General features: G+C 39.6%; 1 protein-coding gene across 2 annotated transcripts in view; it reads left to right on the top strand.

The window, feature by feature from the left end:
• LOC118815441 (very-long-chain enoyl-CoA reductase) overlaps nucleotides 1-16,583 on the top strand; it is a 38,579-nt gene extending 21,996 nt beyond the window's left edge. The window contains exons 5-13 of one of the 2 annotated variants that reach the window (XM_036581556.1): nucleotides 2,227-2,330; nucleotides 3,890-4,005; nucleotides 5,967-6,072; nucleotides 8,055-8,127; nucleotides 9,720-9,763; nucleotides 9,846-9,903; nucleotides 11,961-12,049; nucleotides 14,888-14,933; nucleotides 16,207-16,583. In XM_036581556.1, the coding sequence (XP_036437449.1) occupies nucleotides 2,227-2,330; nucleotides 3,890-4,005; nucleotides 5,967-6,072; nucleotides 8,055-8,127; nucleotides 9,720-9,763; nucleotides 9,846-9,903; nucleotides 11,961-12,049; nucleotides 14,888-14,933; nucleotides 16,207-16,334 (764 nt within the window). In that variant the 3' untranslated portion in view covers nucleotides 16,335-16,583. The remainder of the gene's footprint in view (nucleotides 1-2,226; nucleotides 2,331-3,889; nucleotides 4,006-5,966; nucleotides 6,073-8,054; nucleotides 8,128-9,719; nucleotides 9,764-9,845; nucleotides 9,904-11,960; nucleotides 12,050-14,887; nucleotides 14,934-16,206) is intronic. The other variant, XM_036581565.1, reaches the window with a different exon arrangement.
• Nucleotides 16,584-20,127: the final 3,544 nt, after the last annotated feature.

Here is a 20,127-nt window from a genome sequence, read left to right on the forward strand (position 1 = left end):
GTCGTCTATAAAGCGGGTTAAAAAAGGTCAGCTGGAGATTCAAAGACAACGAGCTGTTATAAAATTAATGGCTTTGTTCCGGTGGAGGCGTTCGAGTCCTTTGAGGGCCACTTTGAAGAGTTTCTCTTTCAAATGCTCTTGTCTTAGTTGGCACAGACCTTAATTCATCATAACGTCTATTAAAATAAAAGCACAATCCGTTCATGTCAAGAGAAAAAAGAGGAGCGTAACATCCCCAGCTATCAGAGAGTCTTTAGAAAACCCAGACACCACCATCCGTCTCTAAAATGTGAAAAATGTGTCTTGAGATGTTTCGAGGAAATGTACGTTTTGAGCTCTAAAACAGCGACGCTGCTATCCGGTTTGCTACGAATGTGAAGAATAGTTGGATGGACAGTTGTTACGTATAAAAAGCAGAATCAAAGCCCCTCAGACACTTATTTGCCAGTTTATTAGGTACCTTGTATCTACACTGACTGGCCAGTTTATCAGAAACGGCTGCCATATACACTCACTGGCCACTTTATTAGGTATTAGGGATGCACTGATATGGGAATTGTGGACTGACGCTGATATCTGATATTTTTTATGTACATATCTGCAGATGCTGACACATTAACATTTACAGAAGGTAGAAATTGGAACATCATAATAATATTTATATATAACTTTGTAGTTCTATAATTATAGACAGCAGTCCATCTGTTTCCCTGCATATATTTTAGCACTTATTAATCATTTAGCATTTATGGTCAGGACCCCCACAGATCAGATATTATTTGGTTGGTGGATCATTTTCAGCAGTGCAGTGTGGAGGTCTGCATTCCCACAGGACTTACAGGACCGCTGAAATATTTGCCATCAGGCGAGGCAGTGGGTGGTTAACCAGCACAGTGCAGGAGAAAGCATATGTGTAGAGAAATTCCACAAATTATTGAATAGCCTAAATAAAATGATAATCACTTAATAATTAGCATATATACATCATATACAACAGCAAAATAACAAAAATCAAAACATCACATTACAAATAGTTAAGAAACCGATTATGAGAACAACACTTGAACTGCATTCTTGTAGGCGACAGAGATGGAGGAGACTTCAGGCAACAGCTGTGGAAAAAAACCTCTTAATAAAGGTGAATACATGAAAATGAACACAATTAAAGGCAAGTCTGACATATGGCCGTCATTTTCAAACATGACTAGCACAGATGGACACTAACTATCTACAGCACTGGGCCAAAATGTTTAGGCTGCAGGCAGCAGCGGGACAAACAGTGCAGAGTGGTATGAATCATGAAGGAGCAGGACCAAACAACCGATCTCCCACAGGCCTCTACTACAGCATCACTGACATGATAGTGCGTGAATGAGATTAGTCTAAGATTAGATACAGCAGTACTACTTGAGTTTTTACACACTGTGTCCACTCACTGTCCACTTTATCAGAGACCTCTCTCTTGTAGCTCCACTTTGCTGGTGTACAGTTAGAGATTATAGCTCATCTGTGTTGATGCACAGTTTGAGTTAGTCTTGTCAATCAATCAATCAATCAATCAATCAATCAACTTTTATTTAAACCCGGAGTACACTGCGGGAGACCCTCATTTACAGTGTAGTCGAGCTAATCCAAAATTAGGGATTAAGAAGTTGGATAGGAAAAAAAAAAGATTACAAGTGCTAAAAAGTAAAAGTAATCATAGTGCAAAAATGTAATAGAAAAAAGTAAAGAATCAATAAATTACAATAGTGTAGTAGCGTTAAAAATATCAGATTAGACAAGGATAAAATAAATAAAATACACAATTAATGAAATAAATAAAGAAATAGAAGATGTAAGACAAATTGGCAGTAAAAACATAAAGAATAAAATAAATAAAAAGAATAATAATACAATAAATAAATAAAAAAGAATAATAAAAGTGAAACAACAGCTAAAATATAGTTAAAACATACAAAAATAATATTAAAAGTGAAGACGAATCAAGTAAAACAGTTGCAGGCTGAGTTGAGATGGTGAGAGACTAAAAGTTTAAAATGTAAATAACAGAAGATAATATATTACTTCACAAAGGACGATAGAAGGTTGCATAAAATTGATGCAATTAAAATGGCTTTAAAATGATTAAGATGACTGAGCGTGAAATTCTGAACATCTTCACAATCATTTGAGAACTCTGAACCATCATGGCTAATAAATGGTGCTGTATTTGTGTATTTTCAGAGGGAAATGTGCTTAAAGATGATGAAGTATTACAGAATCTCCCGGTTGGGACCACAGCCAAGCTCTATTTCCGAGACCTTGGCCCACAGTTAGGCTGGACAATGGTAAGAGCAGTGACAGAAATGACCTGAACAGAATGATGCACTGAGAATAATGTCAACTGCAAGCAACAGTGGTATGATATCTCAGTATTAGTCCTGATTTAGGGCCTTTTTTTAAACGATCATTTGAACACACTGTATTTCCAAGAGTTTTTAGACACCTGCTGATCCAGCGTTTCTTCTGATATGAAGGCTATTAATAGCGAGTTTGTTCCTCCTTTGCTGCAGTAACAGCCTCTACTCTTCTGGGAAGGCTTTACACTAGATGTTGGAACATTGCTGTGAGGATTTGATTGAGCATTAGTGAGGTCAGGTACTGATGTTGGATGGTCAGTTTTGGATCACTTCAGCTCATCTCAAAGGTATTGGATGGAGCTCCATCACTCCAGAGAACACAGTTCCACTGACCCACAGCCCAGTGCTGGGGGGGCTTTATACCCCTCTAGCCCACACTTGGCATTGACATATATATTGTATCATATAGGGTATTTTTGGACATTATTGGACATTAGTGTTTCTTCAGAATCAGATTCTGGTGCAGGACAGTAGACAGTAAAGTGGGTGAAAGAAAAACAGCTGTTAGTCCTCAGCAGCAGTGACTGTGGATGTAATATCATAGTAGGAAGATTCCTTGGTCTTTAGCAGCAAACATCTTTGTTGAGAGTGCAGATAATATGCACAGTAGAAAGTGTCCTGTACAGGTAATGTGAGTTGAAATATATCTCTAATGTAAATCAGCCAGTAAGTGTGTATAAGTATTCTATATGCATTGTGTTAATGCAAACATACAGCTGACCACTGCGGAGGATTGTGAAAAAGGTCCTTGTTTAAGAGGATTACAGCCTGTGGGGAGAAGCTGTGTAGGTAGCAGTTAATCCTCACTTTATGACTCTCGGTCTCTCTCTCAGCCGCCGCTGAAAAAAGAGTGACCAGAGCATGAAGGGTCATCTATGATTCTCAGGGTGGAGAGCCGACATCAATTACTTTCTCCGTGCATCGCACAATTCACTGTTGCTTACACTTCCAGAGTGAAGATGCAAAGCAGAGGAAAGGACTGATTCTATCAGGCTCTTACTGATTTATTATTATTGAACTTATTGATTCATAATGAGGATGTTTTTGAAGGTTTTTCATAATTTACACTCTACTCATATATAGTGATAGTCATTACATTTAGATACTCATATTTATGGGGTTTAATTTCATTCTACTACATTACATTGGCTCAGCATCTGTACTGCTTTGTGATTGGTCACACTTCTCACTTTTGAGCTTAATCTCTCTATTTTAGACCATAAACAAAGAATACAGCCTATCACACTTCAAGCTGGGTGGACTATGAAGTTCCTCTGTAGTTTTATACATTACTCTTGAGCTGCTATGTTGGTGTTTAGGCTAATTTACACACCTTCGCATGTGCAGTTATACAGTGATGCAGTCGAAGTGCACAGTTAATGTATAGTGTAACCTTGTCTGTAATATGTGTGTTAAAACACATATGATATGAGACGGTTTTGCATATTTGATCTCACGTTTTGCATATTGTTCTTTCTCATCCGCAGGTGTTTTTGTTGGAGTATGTGGGACCCCTCTTGATATACCTTCCTTTCTACTTCCGAGTTCCCTACATCTACACCCATAAATACACCTTCACCAGCAGTCCTCATCCTGTGGTCAGGTACACATACAGATGTATGAAAAAGTTTGGGCACCCTGGCCAAATTACATATTTTGTTCATTTTTGAAAAGATGCAAACATAACTTTTGCATATCTGCAAATATTAATGCACAGTTACTGTATATTCCATTAACTTAAACATAGAAAAAAAAAACAGTAACTTGGGCATGAGCAAAAGTTAGGACACCCTACTATGTCAGTGCTTCGTAACACCTCCTTTGGCAGATTTTGTAGCCAGCTAGCAGTCTTTCTGTTTTATGAATTTTCACCCACTCTTCTTTGCAAAGCACTTCAACTTTTGCAATATTTTTGAGTCAACTGTCATGCACAGCAAGATCTACCCACTTACTTCCAATGATGTTCAAGTCAGAGGACTGTGAGGGCCACTCGAGGTTTCAGCTTGCGTTTCTGGAAGTAGTTCATGATAGATTTTGAGGCATGTTTTGGATCACTGTCCTGTTGTAGAAGCCTCTTTTCAACTTCAGTTTCTCAATGTTGCATTTGCTTCCAGAATTTGCTGATATTTAGCGGAATTCTTCCATCTGTCCATGCAGTGCTTCCTAAGCCACTGATTGCCACAGAACCCCAAAGCATAATAGATCAACCTCCAAACTTGACAGTTGGCAAGGTGTTCTTTTCATCAAATGCTGCTCCTTTTTTTCCTCCGAACCTAACATATCTTCGGTTCTATTTTTACTTCTTACCCGGTCCATAGCACTTGTGTCCAGAATGCCTCTTATATAGATTGTTTTGCATACATCATATGTTGACGTCTGTGATACGTTTGCAGGTAAGGTTTTCTTCTGATGACTCTTCCATGCAGATCATGTTTGTGTGAGCAGCACTACACAGTAGAGCAGAGCACCACCACTCCTGTGTCAGCTAAACATTCCTGCAGGTCTATTACTGTCATATGGGGGTTTTGCTTTGCCTTTCTGGCCAGCATACACACAGTTCTATCTTGCCTTGACATCATAGCATTCCCTGCTTTGTAGGCATCAATTAGCTTCATTTTCAGATTCTCAGCCAGCTGCTTAGAGGAGTCAGAGAGTTTGTTATCCTCTGGAATTTTCATCAGTTGACAACTCCTAATGCCAGTTCCTGGCCTGCTTAATCGGTCCCAATGAGTCAATTAAAGCCTAACAAGTTCATTAAGTTCCAAGATTTTACAAGTTAAAGGGTGTCTGAACTTTTGAACATGCCATAATGATCATTTTATGCTTTTCTAAGTGCATTAATATTAGCAGAAAAAATGTTTTAAAATACTTTGTTGCAGAAGTATTATTTATGCCTTTTCATTTTAGAAATCAACAAAATATATTATTTTTCCAGTGGTGTGCAAAATTGTGCATACAACTGTATTCATCAGCAATTTTCTACTCACTATGGCTGCACAATGTGGACAAAATGCTATGTTGCGATCATATCTGTGATATAACAGTTTTTGATTGCAGTAGGCCTGCAATCAGATTCCTTGTGCTGATGGAGTTGGTATGTGGTTAAAGACATTTTAAAGCCTGCAATAATTAGAATACAATTATTTACATTTGTTGGATCATGTGAATGCCTTGACTCATCAGTACCCAAAGAAACACATCTGAAGTGTCTAAGATTTGGTCAAAATGCTCACAGTGTACAACAAAAACTAGCTGGAGACTTATTTGCATACTACAGCCTTTTGGGATATCAGCATTGCGCAATAACAGTGAACAAAACATCATTGTATGCACTGAATTCTACACATTCTACACACAAAAATGTCTTGAGAAGTGAAGTCAACTTAAATCTAATCAACATATCTAATATTTCTCATTATGAGAGCATTGTAAGAATTGAAGATTATTTAACACATTTTGAAACATTTTGAGTAGTTTTAAGCATTTTGTCTTAGTCTATTGGCAGATCATTTTGCTTGTTTCAGGAATAATGCTATTCTATTCCTTTGTCTTTGGTGTGTCCAGTCTGGCCTGTGCCTGTCACTCTTTCCACTACATTAAGAGGCTGGTGGAGACCATCTTTGTGCACCGATTCTCTCATGGAACCATGCCGCTAAGGATTATGGTTAGGGTGAGTACCAAGACTCTTGGGAGTTCTTTAAGGTTCAGCTTTATGCAGTAGAGGTAAAAGTGCTATAGCTTTCCAATCTGTAAGGACAACACTATTTAGCAAGTGCACAACTGTGTCACTAGCAAGTGATATTCCAGCATTTTTCAAACTAATCTCTATCTGCTGCATCTGAATCATACTGTCAGTTAACACAATGATCATGACTGCTTCCATATACCTAGAAAAGAACTGAAAATAAATATTTTTGTTGAAAAAACAAAGATATGTGACTGCAGAATGGAATTTTAAAACTCTGTTACACGCCAAAGGCCGAGTTTGGTTTATTCGGACATCAAGAAATTAATTATTATAATTAAACTAATGATATCCTGCACTGTGAATATTCAGCATTTACTCACTTGACCAATCACGTTTCTGATGTTGGCATGGCAACAAACAAGCTGACAGATCGATTGTGTCCCAGCAACTACAACTTTTTAACAATGGCCAAAATAATTATTTGTCTTCTGCTTCTTCGTGCATGATGTTAGCAACTCCAAAATCGGCTCAAACTCAGTTACAGAGATCCCAGCTGTCTTTCTGTTTGGGCTTTAGGACTTTTAACCTGCTCTTCTTTGCAGAAAGCTTCTAGTTCTGTGATATTCTTGGTCCATCTTGCATGCACAGCATGTTTCAAATCTACTCACATATGTTCAACGATGTTCAAGTTAAGAAACTGCGAGGAACATTCTAAAAGCTTCAGTTTGTGCTCATGGTGAATTTTCAGGTATGTCTGAGGTATTTAGAGAAACACTATCCATCTTCTGATCTTACATCTGCCTGTGCAATGTTTATGGCACCACTGGCTGTAAGAGGTGCCTAACAGTTGGCAAAGTGTTCTTTTCAAATGCTGCTCCTTTTTTCTCCAAACATACCTCTGATGACTGTGGCCAAACAGTTCAATTTTTATTTCATCAGTCCACGGACTTGAATGCTTCTGGCTTATCTAGATGTTATTTTGCATACTTCAGATGTTGACTTTTGTGATGAGTTCGTAGTTTCCTTCTGATGAATCCACCATGCAGATCATGTTTGTGTAAGCGACGCTGCACAGTACGGAGCACCACCACTCCTGTGTCAGCTAAACCATCCTGCAGGTCCTTCGCTGTCATGTGGGGGTTTTGCTTTACCTTACTGGCTCAAACTCAGTTCCCAGCTTCTGAATAAGGTGGTGCAACTCTTGATGCTACTTTTGCTATCCCAAAATGAAAAGTAGCCCACCCAGTTTCACTGTTTCTGCATTTTTAGGGGCAGTCGTGGACTGGAAGTTAGGGAACCAGCCTTGCGACCGGAAGGTCGCCGGTCGATCCCCTGAGCTGACAGGACATGACCGAGGTGCCCTTGAGCAAGGCACCTAACGCTATGGATAGGGCTGCCCACCGCTCTGGGCAAGTGTGCTCACTGCCCCCTAGTGTGTATGTGGGTGTTTCACTGCACAGATGGGTTAAATGTGGAGGTGAATTTCCCCGTTGTGGGATTAATAAAGGGTAACTTAACTTTTCTGAGGGGCAAAGAATATCTTAAAAAAACTCTGTCCATTTGTTGGAGTGCGTATATGAATATCTCACATTTTCATGTCGTTTATCTGCATTGCGATCAGTGTGTAACAGCGTTAACATTACTTTGCTGGTATCCATGGTGATGAGACAGCACCTGTGAAAACTATGCCCACATTTTTTTGCTGTGAACTTATTACCATAAATTCATCCCTATAAAAAAATTCTCATTCTGACAACAAATTACATTTATAGCATAATTTCTACAAACGTTAAAGAATTCACTGAAGTGTTCTACAAGAATGCATCAAAATTACTGTCCATGGTATTTGACCATGTGCTACAGACAGAGAGGCTGAGGTTGGAAAATGCTGGACTATAATTTCAATAAAAGAAACAAGTACTTTGTGTTTTGATCATCTACTCCTGTATTTACTGATTTCACAGAACTGTGCTTATTACTGGGGTTTTGCTGCTTGGCTGGCCTACTACATCAACCACCCACTCTACACTCCTCCGTGTAAGAGGCTAAACACCCAGACCTTTCTTCATTATAACCTTTTGAAGAGTGGACTGCAACTGTTAGACATTTGTATTTGCAATTAAATATTTACACTACCAAACATTAGGAATTGCTGCTGGTTAAGAGTTTGGAACTAATATTTTTTTTAATAATATAAAACCAATTGTGTTGCAGATACACATATATGCGTGAAATGAATACGTACAGCATCACAGCTTCCACATGCTTAGTAGAACAGTAGAAAGCTGTAAATAAAAATAAAGAAAAATTAGATGTGTCCAGACTGATGAACAGAGCTGTAGAAGATTCTAAGATGACTGAGAAAGCTGTACCAGATTACTTGTAGAGAGGAGAATTACCACTCAATAATGTCTTCTGGGTTTTTCAAATGCTAGAGGGCGCTCCTGAGCGAGTCCAAAATGAATAGGTTAAAATGGAGCATTGTGCAAAATCATAATTTAGAAATGCTTAAACATGTTTAATATATAACAATACATTCATGAACACCCTGAAACCCTGAACACAGAACAGCATAAAACATTTTAACTCCTGCTTGTGAACTCGAGTAATAGGAGTTTAAAATGGCGCCTCATGTACGTTCATGACATCAGTGAGTGCAAACAGCCAATGAGCTGCTCTACTCACTGGCCAATCAGCTCTCAGTAGCACTAATACTAACCAATCAGTACTCAGTAGCAGTAATGCTAACCAATCAGCACTACAGTTTGCTGTAGAAAAAAGGAAACATAAAGGTGAGTTTTCTTTGCTTTTTTAGTGAAACACATCCTTCTACTTTCTAAAATTAAAGAAAGGTTCTAGTTTCTAAGTGATTAGAAACTATTTTAACTTTTCATTTTTAGCCATTTAGCTCCATTTACCCCAATTCATTGAGGACTCCTTTGCAGGCTCCCTCTAGCATTTTGCAGTCCTGTTTTTGATATAACGGGGGAAATAGGAAGCGGCCAGGCTTTTATAAACTGCCACTGGCTGTACAACATCAATAATGAGGTTCCAATAAAATAAATATTTAGAATGCATCATATTCCAGAAGTGAAGATTGAATCTCAAAGCAGATAAGATGATAAAAAATAAATATATATAAATAATTTTGGTATTATTTATTATTTAATGACTTCTTGTTCACAGAATTCTTGAAATATTGAACAAAAGGTCTTAAAATCCCTTTTGGTGAATAGTAATGTCTACACTACAGAAAAGCTACACTGCTTTTATATGTGTTTACTGTATACACAGCCGTATGCAAAAGTTTAGGCACCCCTGGTGAAATGACGTTTTGTTGATTTTATAAGTGTTAATAAGTAGAACACACTTCTGCACATTTTAATGCATGACTGCTGTTTATGTGCTGAATATAACATATTGGAAAAACGTAGCCTTTTTTTCCAATATGCTAAACAAATTAATACAAATCGTGCACTAAATTTCGCAGAAAAATGCCAACTGTAAGTTTTCACAAAACATACTTTGACTGGGGGTGTTAAAACTTTTGCATACGACTGTAGAATAACAAAAATAATTATTATGGTGATTCCAAACTTTTGAATGAGAGTGAATTTATTATTTTACAGTGTATGGAGAGACGCAGATCAACTATGCACTGGTTCTCTTTGTGGTATGTAAGTCTATAACTTAAATGTCTCCCTGTGTGATCAAAACATGTTCACAGTGATGAGTATTTTGTGTTTCTGTTCCAGCTGTGTGAGGCGGGTAATTTCTCCATTCACTGGTCTCTCAACAGTTTAAGAGGAGAAGGTAGGTGACTGAGAAAACAGATCAGTTCCATCAACACATGGAGCAAAGCAAACTGTGCAAGAGTCTTTAATGGCTCATTAACGATTTCCTCAGTTCATATATTCCAGTCGTGCTGTTTAAGTCTCTTGTAGGGGTCTAGTCTCGAGGGACCAGACGTGATCCCGCAATGAAAGGCTAAATAATAGGCTAAACGTCGGTGAGCATGTAGACTGATTAGGAAGGGAACAAAGTGAGTGTGAAATTTCTAAACCAATCCAACGCCTCATAAAGGCAGAGCTCAAAGCTGGGGTGATGGTGTGCTCATCAGCATTGAGAGCATTTACATGACCTCAATAATCTGATCATAATCGGATTTCTGCAGTTATCTGATTATTCAAATGGTCATGTAAACAGCACACTGATTTCTTAGATCGGAGTAAGGTCTATAAATCAGATTAAGAAATCTGATAAAGAGGCTGGATTTTATCTCAGTAATCAGATTTCTCCGTGCATGTGAACTCTTACTCTGATTTCTTTCGGATTTCTCAGTCTGAGCATGTGTGAAAACAGACGGCGGTACCAGAAATAAGTGAGCATTGTTGCCGCAAGACGCAGCAAAACACTTTTGGAGCTGAGACCGACTACATGCTTGATGAAATGAAGGATTTAAATATTCATCTTCTAGATGATGTATGTTCATATTTTCAGGTAAAGTGACGCGATGTTTTAAAAAAATGTTGCGGCATAAAGTTCGAGTTTTACATTACGTTTATGTCACGTCTTCTTCTGTGAGTTTATTGGCTGGTTGTAAAGCAGAAATCCATTCACTGACTCATGTAGACAAGTGTAAGGTTTCAAACACGGTAAGACGTTCGCAGATGTAACTTACAGAAAGGGCTTTACTGGTAGAAACAGAGTTACAAGTCGTAGTCGATAACCAGGCAGAGTTCAGATCCAGAAGGCACACGAAAAAGACAAAGATCAGCCAAGGCAACAATCCAAAAAGGGAAAAGCAGTAGCGTGGTCGAAGGTACAGGCAAGTGGTCATAATCCAAAATCAGAGACAATAGCAACCAAGTCCAAAGGGCAGAGCAAAAAGGGCAGAGACGAGAAAACGATAAGCAAAGGTCAAACACGAAATACACAACAATGAATAAACGCTCAGTAGTTCGCAAACTGGATACAATACTTCGCAACTTTACTAAGCTAAAGCCCGGCTTATATCCTATACTAAGTATATCATATGACACATAACGCAGGTGAATCACATCAATACTCTGGAGAGCTAGAGCGCTGATAGGAGCGCGGTGTCACGTGAAACATCATGTGACTTCCCATAGGATCCTGGGATATTGAGTCCGTTTTAGTCTTGTTGCCTACGGGAAGATCGGAAGTCATGTGATCTCCCAGAGGATTCTGGGAGTTTGAGTCCGAATCTACAAGGGGTTTCGGAGGCTGTGTGACAAAGAGTTTTCACATTATCTGATTACTCAAGTGCATGTAAACTCGTTTATTGGACTACTGACAAAATCTGATTTTCTGCAGTTATCAGATTATTAGGCGCATGTAAACACACCCATTGTCTGCAGACAACACACTCGTCATTAACCAAAGGACGTAAGTTAGCATGACTGAAAAGCCCCCCTAAAAACCTCAAGTTAAGTATGTGGATGTGGTACCGCTCTGAATTCAGCTCATGAAGGCCTTGTTAATTATCTGATTAGCTGAATCAGGTGTGTGTAATGAGGCAGTGTGCTGAAGTCTCCAGTGTTTTGGCCTGCGAGGACTGGAGTCTGACACATGTGGACTAAAGGAATTAAGGGGCAGGTTTTATCCTTGAAAATGTCAAATTTCGCCGCAGTCCAGCACTTAAAGTTTGTCCGCAGAAGCATCTTCTCATTAAGAGCTCACGTCTGGCCCTGTGAGACTTGTAAGCATCTTTTAAAATGAATACAATGTACAGTATCTCTTTATATATGCATATGATTTGCTGCTGTAGCTGCAATTTCCTTTGGGATTTATTAAGTTTTTGTCTCCTCGTCTGTCTGAGTCCATGCTCTCTCGCATTTGGTTTGCAGGCCCTAAGTGTCGGCGGTTCCCTCATCCGTCTAAAAACCCTTTCACCTGGCTGTTCTTCTTCGTGTCCTGCCCTAACTACACATATGAGGTCAGAGGAACATCCAAACACACAGACTCGACACCAACAACAAACACCAGGGCTGAAAAACGTCCCCTACTCCCGCTGGTTCATTACGCTCCTCAGTTCCAGCTCTGAAGCTTTTATTAAGAACATTTTAAAGTAAAAGTGTTATCCACAAAGTGCTGGCATGGACCCAAGCTTTCACTCTCACCGAAGAGTCACTCTCACGTTCAAGCTTTCATTAATGAGTCAATTTGTTAGTGCTACTGATTGGTTTTAACAAAACCTTGGACCCAAACCAGCCCTTTGCGGATTACGTTGTTTTAAAGCATGCGTTACGCATTTGAGTGTTTTGTCGAAGAAAGACAGTTTGGAGTGCCAAGTGCTTAATGGAATAATTTGGAGAAAAATCTAATTTACAGTTTCCTCCTTTCAAATACAGCACTGTACTGGAACTAGGAGGCTAATATAGTAAACGAGTAATGGAAGCTTATATCCCACCATTTAACATAATGCTTACTGCATGCCTCAAGCCTAGTGGACACTACAAGACTTTCAGAATCTCAGAATTGCTGCTCACACTCACTATCATTCACACTTGAGGTGGTTTGTTGTTGACCATGTGCCGAGTTTGATCAACTAGCTATAGTTGTTGTTTCTGTACTAATTTGTGCAGAACGAATCAGATTTATCTCATAATCTTTGATTCTTTTAATGTGTTTGTGTCCATATCAGTTTATGCTGTGTGATTCTGTAGTAGAGTGAGTTGGCTCTTTTTTATTTTTAAAGTGGTTGTGGTTGTTAAACAGATGAAGCCATACAGTAGGATTCCATACATGGAATGGCTTCTCTTGCTAAACATGAATGAGGCCTTTAACAATTCTGGCGTTGTGTTTACATCCAAGTTAACCTCTAAAAACCTCAGGTTTATTACATACTAAGGCTTATTATTCAGTAACTACAGAGACTTCAGTGCAAAAAAGCTACACTGACAGTAGCCTACAGGCTGACATCACTGTAAGCTTTAGCCATTGTATTGTTTTAACAGGAAGACACTTGTAGGGTGTATACATGAGATTTACTTAACCTAAAGCAAAAACTACCAAACCATACCGATAACTACCAATCTCCAACTACCAGACCACACCAAGAACTACCAAACTCCAACTACCAGACCATACCGATAACTACCAATCTCCAACTATCAGTCCACACCAAGAACTACCAAACCCCAACTACCAGACCACACCAAGAACTACCAAAGTCCAACAACTACCAGACCATACCGATAACTACCAAACTCCAACTACCAGACCACACCAAGAACTACCAAACTCCAACAACTACCAGACCACACCAAGAACTACCAAATTCCAACTACCAGACCATACCAATAACTACCAAACTCCAACTACCAGACCACACCAAGAACTACCAAAGTCCAACTACCAGACCACACCAAGAACCACCAAACTCCAACAACTACCAGACCATACCGATAACTACCAAACTCCAACTACCAGACCATACCGATAACTACCAAACTCCAACTACCAGACCACACCAAGAACTACCAAAGTCCAACAACTACCAGACCATACCGATAACTACCAAACTCCAACTACCAGACCACACCAAGAACTACCAAACTCCAACTACCAGACCACACCAAGAACTACCAAACTCCAACTACCAGACCACACCAAGAACTACCAAACTCCAACAACTACCAGACCTCACCGATAACTACCAAACTCCAACTACCATACCACACCAAGAACTACCAAACTCCAACTACCAGACCACACCAAGAACTACCAAACTCCAACAACTACCAGACCATACCGATAACTACCAAACTCCAACTACCAGACCACACCAGAACTACCAAATCACAGCGAGAACAAATTCAGCCTACATGTTTCTGGGCATATTTGAGTGTCCTTCTGTGTGGTGTTACCACCTAACCTGCTGTGCTGAAACAGGTTACTGGACAGAGGAGCAGCCTGTCAGTCAGTACCTGTGGCTCTGTTTCAGAAGATCAGAGTGATGGTGGATCTCACGTTTCATACAGCGTCAGAAACCACATAAGCAGGTCTATGAGAGAGTGGCTAAACAAATGGAGCAGGTTTGAGCCGAGTGTGTGGTCGTTTAAGCACGAGGCTAACTGGTGACCTATAGGCTTCCATTACTTGTTAACTTCACTGCCTCATATCTAAGTAAAATAAAACAAAAGTAAAGACGCTTCAACTTCACCATGTGCTCGGGGTACGTGACCTAGCCATAGACGACTCAGATGTGTATTAGGATCTGATTTAGAGGAATATATTCTTTTTATCTAAAAATTTCACTCACCAGCTGAACGTTAGTGTGTGTTGCGCTGGTCTGAGCGGATCAGACTCAGCAGTGCTGCTGGAGTTTTTAAACACCTCAGTGTCACTGCTGGACTGAGAACTGATGACCAACACAAACTGGGCAGCAGCAGATGAGCTATCGTCTCTGACTTTACATCTACAAGGTGGACTGACAAGGTAGGAGTGTATAATAGAGTGGACAGTGAGTGGACACAGTGTTTAAAAACTCCAGCAGCACAACAGAACCAGACTTTTTTCCGCATAGTTTTGGGCCGTTTCTTTTGGTCCATTCATCATGAAATTTACACACTGCAAAGGCCAACAGGCAAAAACTGAAAAATGACAAGAAAATGGGAGAGTTCCTTCCGACAGCAGCGATGATAAAACGCTCCTTTCGCTTAAAAACATTCTCAAGCTGCTATTTTTAGCCGAATAATCGCTTTAATACAGTACAATATTTAAGCCCTTTCCAACCGAACCCTCACCCCCACCCTTCTCCTCTGTGCTGCAGGTGGGAGTCTGGGTGAGCTTCTCCATCATGACCCAGTGTGTTCCAGGTGAGTGATTAGGACAGAAATAAATTAGGGACAAAGTGGTCAGAAAGAATGGAAATACGTCTCCATTAAGACCATAACAGAGTCACTAAGCAACAACTCTAACACGGTGGAATGGAGAGTCTGACGGTCTTTAATGACCTGCTGGAATGGAACCGGAAAAATCGAAGAACTTCACTGGTGTCTGACAAATCTGCACTGAACTCACTGAAGGAGTCGTTCTGTTATCTAGAGTAAATAACTCAATAACTCAAGAACCCTTCAATCATCTTTTTGATGATTTGAGTGTTCATGGTTCTATATAGAACCATTTTCTTCATCAAAGAACCCTTGAAGGACCATCTTTTAAGAATGTAGAACACCCAGTTCTAAATAGAACCAATGCCTTTACTAAAGGACCCTTGAAGAACCATCTATTTTAAGACTGTAGAACTCCTGGTTCTAAATAGGACCAATGCCTTTACCAAGGAGTCATCTTTTTAGGAGTGTAGAACTCCTGGTTCTAAATAGAACCAATGCGTTTCCTAAAGGACCCTTGAAGAACCATCTATTTTAAAAGTGTACAACTCCTGGTTCTAAATAGAACCAATGCCTTTGCCAAAGTACTCTTGAAGAACCATCTATTTTAAGAGTGTATATTTCCTGGTTCTAAATAGAACCAATGCCTTTAATAAAGAGCCATCTTTTTTAAAAGTATAGAACTCCTGGTTCTAAATAGAACCAATGCCTTTACTAAAGAACCCTTGAACAACCATTTATTTTGAAAGTGTACAACTCCTGGTTCTAAATAGAACCAATACCTTCGTCAAAGAACTCTTGAAAAGCCATCTTTTTAGGAGTGTAGAACTCTTGGTTCTAAAAAGAACCAATGTGTTTCCTAAAGGTCCCTTGAAGATCCCTCTATTTTAGGGGTGTCCTGTGATAAACAGGGGGCAGTAAGTCAAATCCACTCCAGTGCAGCTCAGGTTGTTCTGGGCTGCAGTTTGTGGACCTGTTACTTATTAGCAACACACAACTGCAGTGAGGACAGAATGTCTTCACAACTGCGACTCGTTTTTGTGTCACTGTTACTTCCGAGGCTTATATTGAGGCTTTAAAGATTTAGGACCTTTTTGTTGAGAATGACTTTGTCATGTAGAGAACAGCATCCAAATCACTGCATTCAGCACTGTGAGAAGCAGAGAAGAGAAAGTTTTTATTTAAAAAGGTGGCGTTTTCTGCTGCTCATTCTGCAGAGCTATTACATCTGTAATCCTATTCTTCTGGTCTTTTGCAGTCGCTCTTTTCACGCTGTTAGGATTCGTGCAGATGACAATATGGGCTAAAGGGAAGCACAAAGCCTACATCAGAGAATTTAAGGACTACCCAACCCTCCGCATGCCCATCCTCCCGTTCATCCTCTGACAGTAAAGACGGAGCGTTCCTCTGGAGCCATATACCTCCACTCTGCCTGAGTTTAGAAGACCACACGGTGCTTCGTACGGCAATTTCCTCATTCATCCTTCAGTGTAAGGACTACCGGAACCCACGGATGCTTATTTTCTTATTCCTCCTTCTCTGTGGAGGTCAGTGGGAAACTGAAGAACCTTGTCAAGAACACTTTCCCCAATGATCTCAGCTCTTTTCCCTGCTGGGCGCTGGCAGTGAATGAAGCCATGTGTGGTGTTGTTTTTACATTAAACCTTAAGGTTGAACAACAAAGGTGGTGCATTTTAGAGGCTTCTGCTGAAGAGATAGCAGCCCAGTGATTCCACAGAAACTACAGTGTATTAAGTTGCTCCAAGATTAGTGTTTGCATCCGGTATGATTTCAGATCTTTCACTGCAAAAATTAATATCTTGTCAAGTGAAATTATCTTAATTCTAGTTGATGTGTCTAATGTTTCTTCTTGAGATGGTTGTGGACTTATTATAAGATTATTTAGCTTATTTCTAGACATTTTTACCTGTTTTAAGTTATTTTATTAAGTAAAATTATCTCACTGTACTGGCAGATAATTTAGCTTGTTTAGAGCACAATTTTAAAACAAGCAAAATGATCTGCCAATATTACGGCAACGTTTTAGGGCCACTGTTAAAATTAAAAATAGTAGACTTTGAGAATAACGTCATAATGTTTCCAGAATAAAGTCATAATATTTCAGTAATAAGGTCATAGAATTATGACATTAAAGCGGCATTAATACCAGCATTGGTAGCAACATCAGCACCTTCTCTTGTTAAAATGAGGGGCGCTGAGTTGGTGGAGTTGTACTTTCATATCAATTCACCCATAAAGAAACACTCAGTCTCCCTGTCTCTCCTGCACATCAGCACCAGCCTGTTATTAGGATAAGAAACGGCTCAAACGGCTGAGCAGGAAACGGTTTATTTACAATAAAGAGCCAGATACAATAAAAACTGTCTGTTTAGTTGAAGGAGAATTGCAGGCAGTTTTCGTCTACGCAGCTATCGGTGGTTACACCTCTGTGCCTTTCAAAGAGGGCATGAAGTTTCACAGGAGACAATGAGATCAATAATCAAAATGATCGATCCTGAAGGAGTGAGTGGAACACTCAGCATCTTTGTTGTCACTAGTACAGCAACGGAGGCCCAACGCGTTACAGCAGCCCCCCTACAATCAGCCCACTTTTTGCTCAGAATATTTTTTTCAGAATAATATGATTTTATTCTAAAAAATTCTACTTCATTCTCAAAATATTACGACTTTTTCAGGAAATATTATGCCTTTGTTCTAAAAAATACATCTTTATTCTTAAAATATTACGACTTTATTCTCGAAGTCTGTTGTTTTTATTTTTTTAACAGTGGCCCTAAACTGCTGTTGCACTATATACTGAGATAATTTTCGTTAATAAAGTTACTTAAAACAAGTTCATTTTTGGAAATAAGTGAAATAATCTTAAAATAAGCTTACAACAATCTCAGCGGGAGAAATACTGGATATACCGACTAGATTCAAGATCATTTTACGTGATAAGATACTGTTTTTTTGCAGTGTTCATAATATCCTCACCTTACATTGAATATTTATGTTTTTTTGTATTCTCATGTATGATATGTGTCTTTTAGGCCAAGTATACTCATTAAGTGAACCCTTTTCAGAGCTATAAAACTGTTCAGATTGCAATTTCAGTGTTTTAACTGAACTGTCTGTCTCAGCTGATTAACTATGCAGTGTGTTTTTATGCAGATCTTTGCTCAGTAACAGCTGTGACTCCATTAACTATGCAAAAAGAAAGGTTAAGTAGGAATCAGCTGAGAGGTGCATATGAAAATGTTCATTTCTTTTGAGTGCTGAATATTTGTCCTTTTTATGTGGTGTAAGAGAGGACGCTAACGACCCTAAAGAGTTATCTGAGCTGGGTTTATCTGTTAAGACAATGTTGTTGGTATGTTTACCAAATTCAGGTATATTAAATAACGATTTAGAATAAGAATCCTGCAGTAATATTGTTTTTTCTTGATCAATGGTAAATTAATGGCCGCCATGTGGGTGGGGCTACTTGTTCTTTTTTACTTACTGTATTTCAGGGTTTCTTAACATGTGGTCCACAGACCAGTGGGCCACGAAGCACCCTGTAGTGGTCCGCGGGCCTGAACTCTGAGGAGGTAGTAGTTTGTAGTGGGCTGGTAACGTCATAAAAACATAAGTGGAAGAAAGATATACATACATACATACATCATCTAAACCGCTTATCCTTCTGGGTCGCGGTGGGGTGCTGGAGCCTATCCCAGCTGTCATTGGGCGAAAGGCAAGATACACCCTGGACAGGTCGCCAGTCCATCGCAGGGCAGACAGACAGACATACACAGTCACACACTCACTCACACCTAGGGGCAATTTAGCATGTCCAATCAGCCTGACTGCATGTTTTTGGACTGTGGGAGGAAACCGGAGTACCCGGAGGAAACCCACACAGACACGGGGAGAACAGGCAAACTCCACACAGAAATGACCCTGGTCGCCCGGCCGGGAATCGAACCCAGGCCATTCTCGCTGTGAGGCAACAGCGCTACCCACTGCTGCCCTGGAAGAAAGATGAACTTAATAATTAAGATCTGAGAAGCGAACGTTTTTAAAATGAACCAATATGCAGACCATTAAAAACATTGCACGTCATCAGTTTGAGACAACACAGCCACGGGCGCACGATGCAGACAGCGAGCCAGAGATGGAGAAGTTCCTCCCGCCCTGTTTGGTGCAATTTTTGGGACCTGCGATTGAGCCAGAATGGACCTGATCTGATTCTCAGGTTTTCAGGTTCAGCTTAAGAAGAGAAAAAGAAAATTGCATTTAAAAAGTTGAGTTTAGTTTCCTGTGGGCCGCAATTCTTTGTATTTATAAATAGGTGGGCCGTGGGGTAGAAAAGGTTGAGAACCCCTGCTGTATTTGATTACATTAGAGCTTCTTTTGTGTTTATAAAAACATTTGATTGCAAAACAAAACAGTATCCTGCAATCTTTCAGTAGCTGCTATCTGTTTTTTCTCAAATGATTTATATAATCACTTATAGGTTTATTAGTGATGGTACTGTTTATTTTGTGTTGACTGCACCAAAGACCACAGTAACATGATATTTTTTAAACTTCATCAGTTTTAATGTTGGAATACTTGCAAAATATGAAAGAGTTACATTTTCTACAAAAATTTCGAGAACTATATTTCCAGCAGCCCGAGGTAGTGAATACAGCGTACACCGATCAGGCATAACATTATGACCACCTCCTTGTTTCTACGCTCATTGTCCATTTTATCAGCTCCACTTACTATATAGGTGCACTTTGTAGTTCTACAGTCACAGACTGTAGTCCATCTGTTTCTCTGCATCTGTATTCACAGGACGCTGTTGGCTGGATATTTTTGGTTGGTGGACTATTCTCAGTCCAGCAGTGACACTGAGGTGTTTAAAAACTCCAGCAGCACTGCTGTGTCTGATCCACTCAGTCCAGCACAACACACACTAAAACACCACCACCACGTCAGTGTTACTGCAGTGCTGAGAATGACCCACCACCCAAATAGTACCTGCTCTGTGAGGGTCCATGGGGGTCCTGACCACTGAAGAACAGGGTAAAAGGGGGCTAACAAAGTATCAGAGAAACAGATGGACTACAGTCTGTAACTGTAGAACTACAAAGTGCACCTATATAGTAAGTGGAGCTGATAAAATGGACAATGAGTGTAGAAACAAGGA

This window comes from Colossoma macropomum, unplaced genomic scaffold, assembly GCF_904425465.1.
Source record: "Colossoma macropomum unplaced genomic scaffold, Colossoma_macropomum, whole genome shotgun sequence".
In the NCBI taxonomy this organism is placed as follows: Eukaryota; Metazoa; Chordata; class Actinopteri; order Characiformes; family Serrasalmidae; genus Colossoma; species Colossoma macropomum.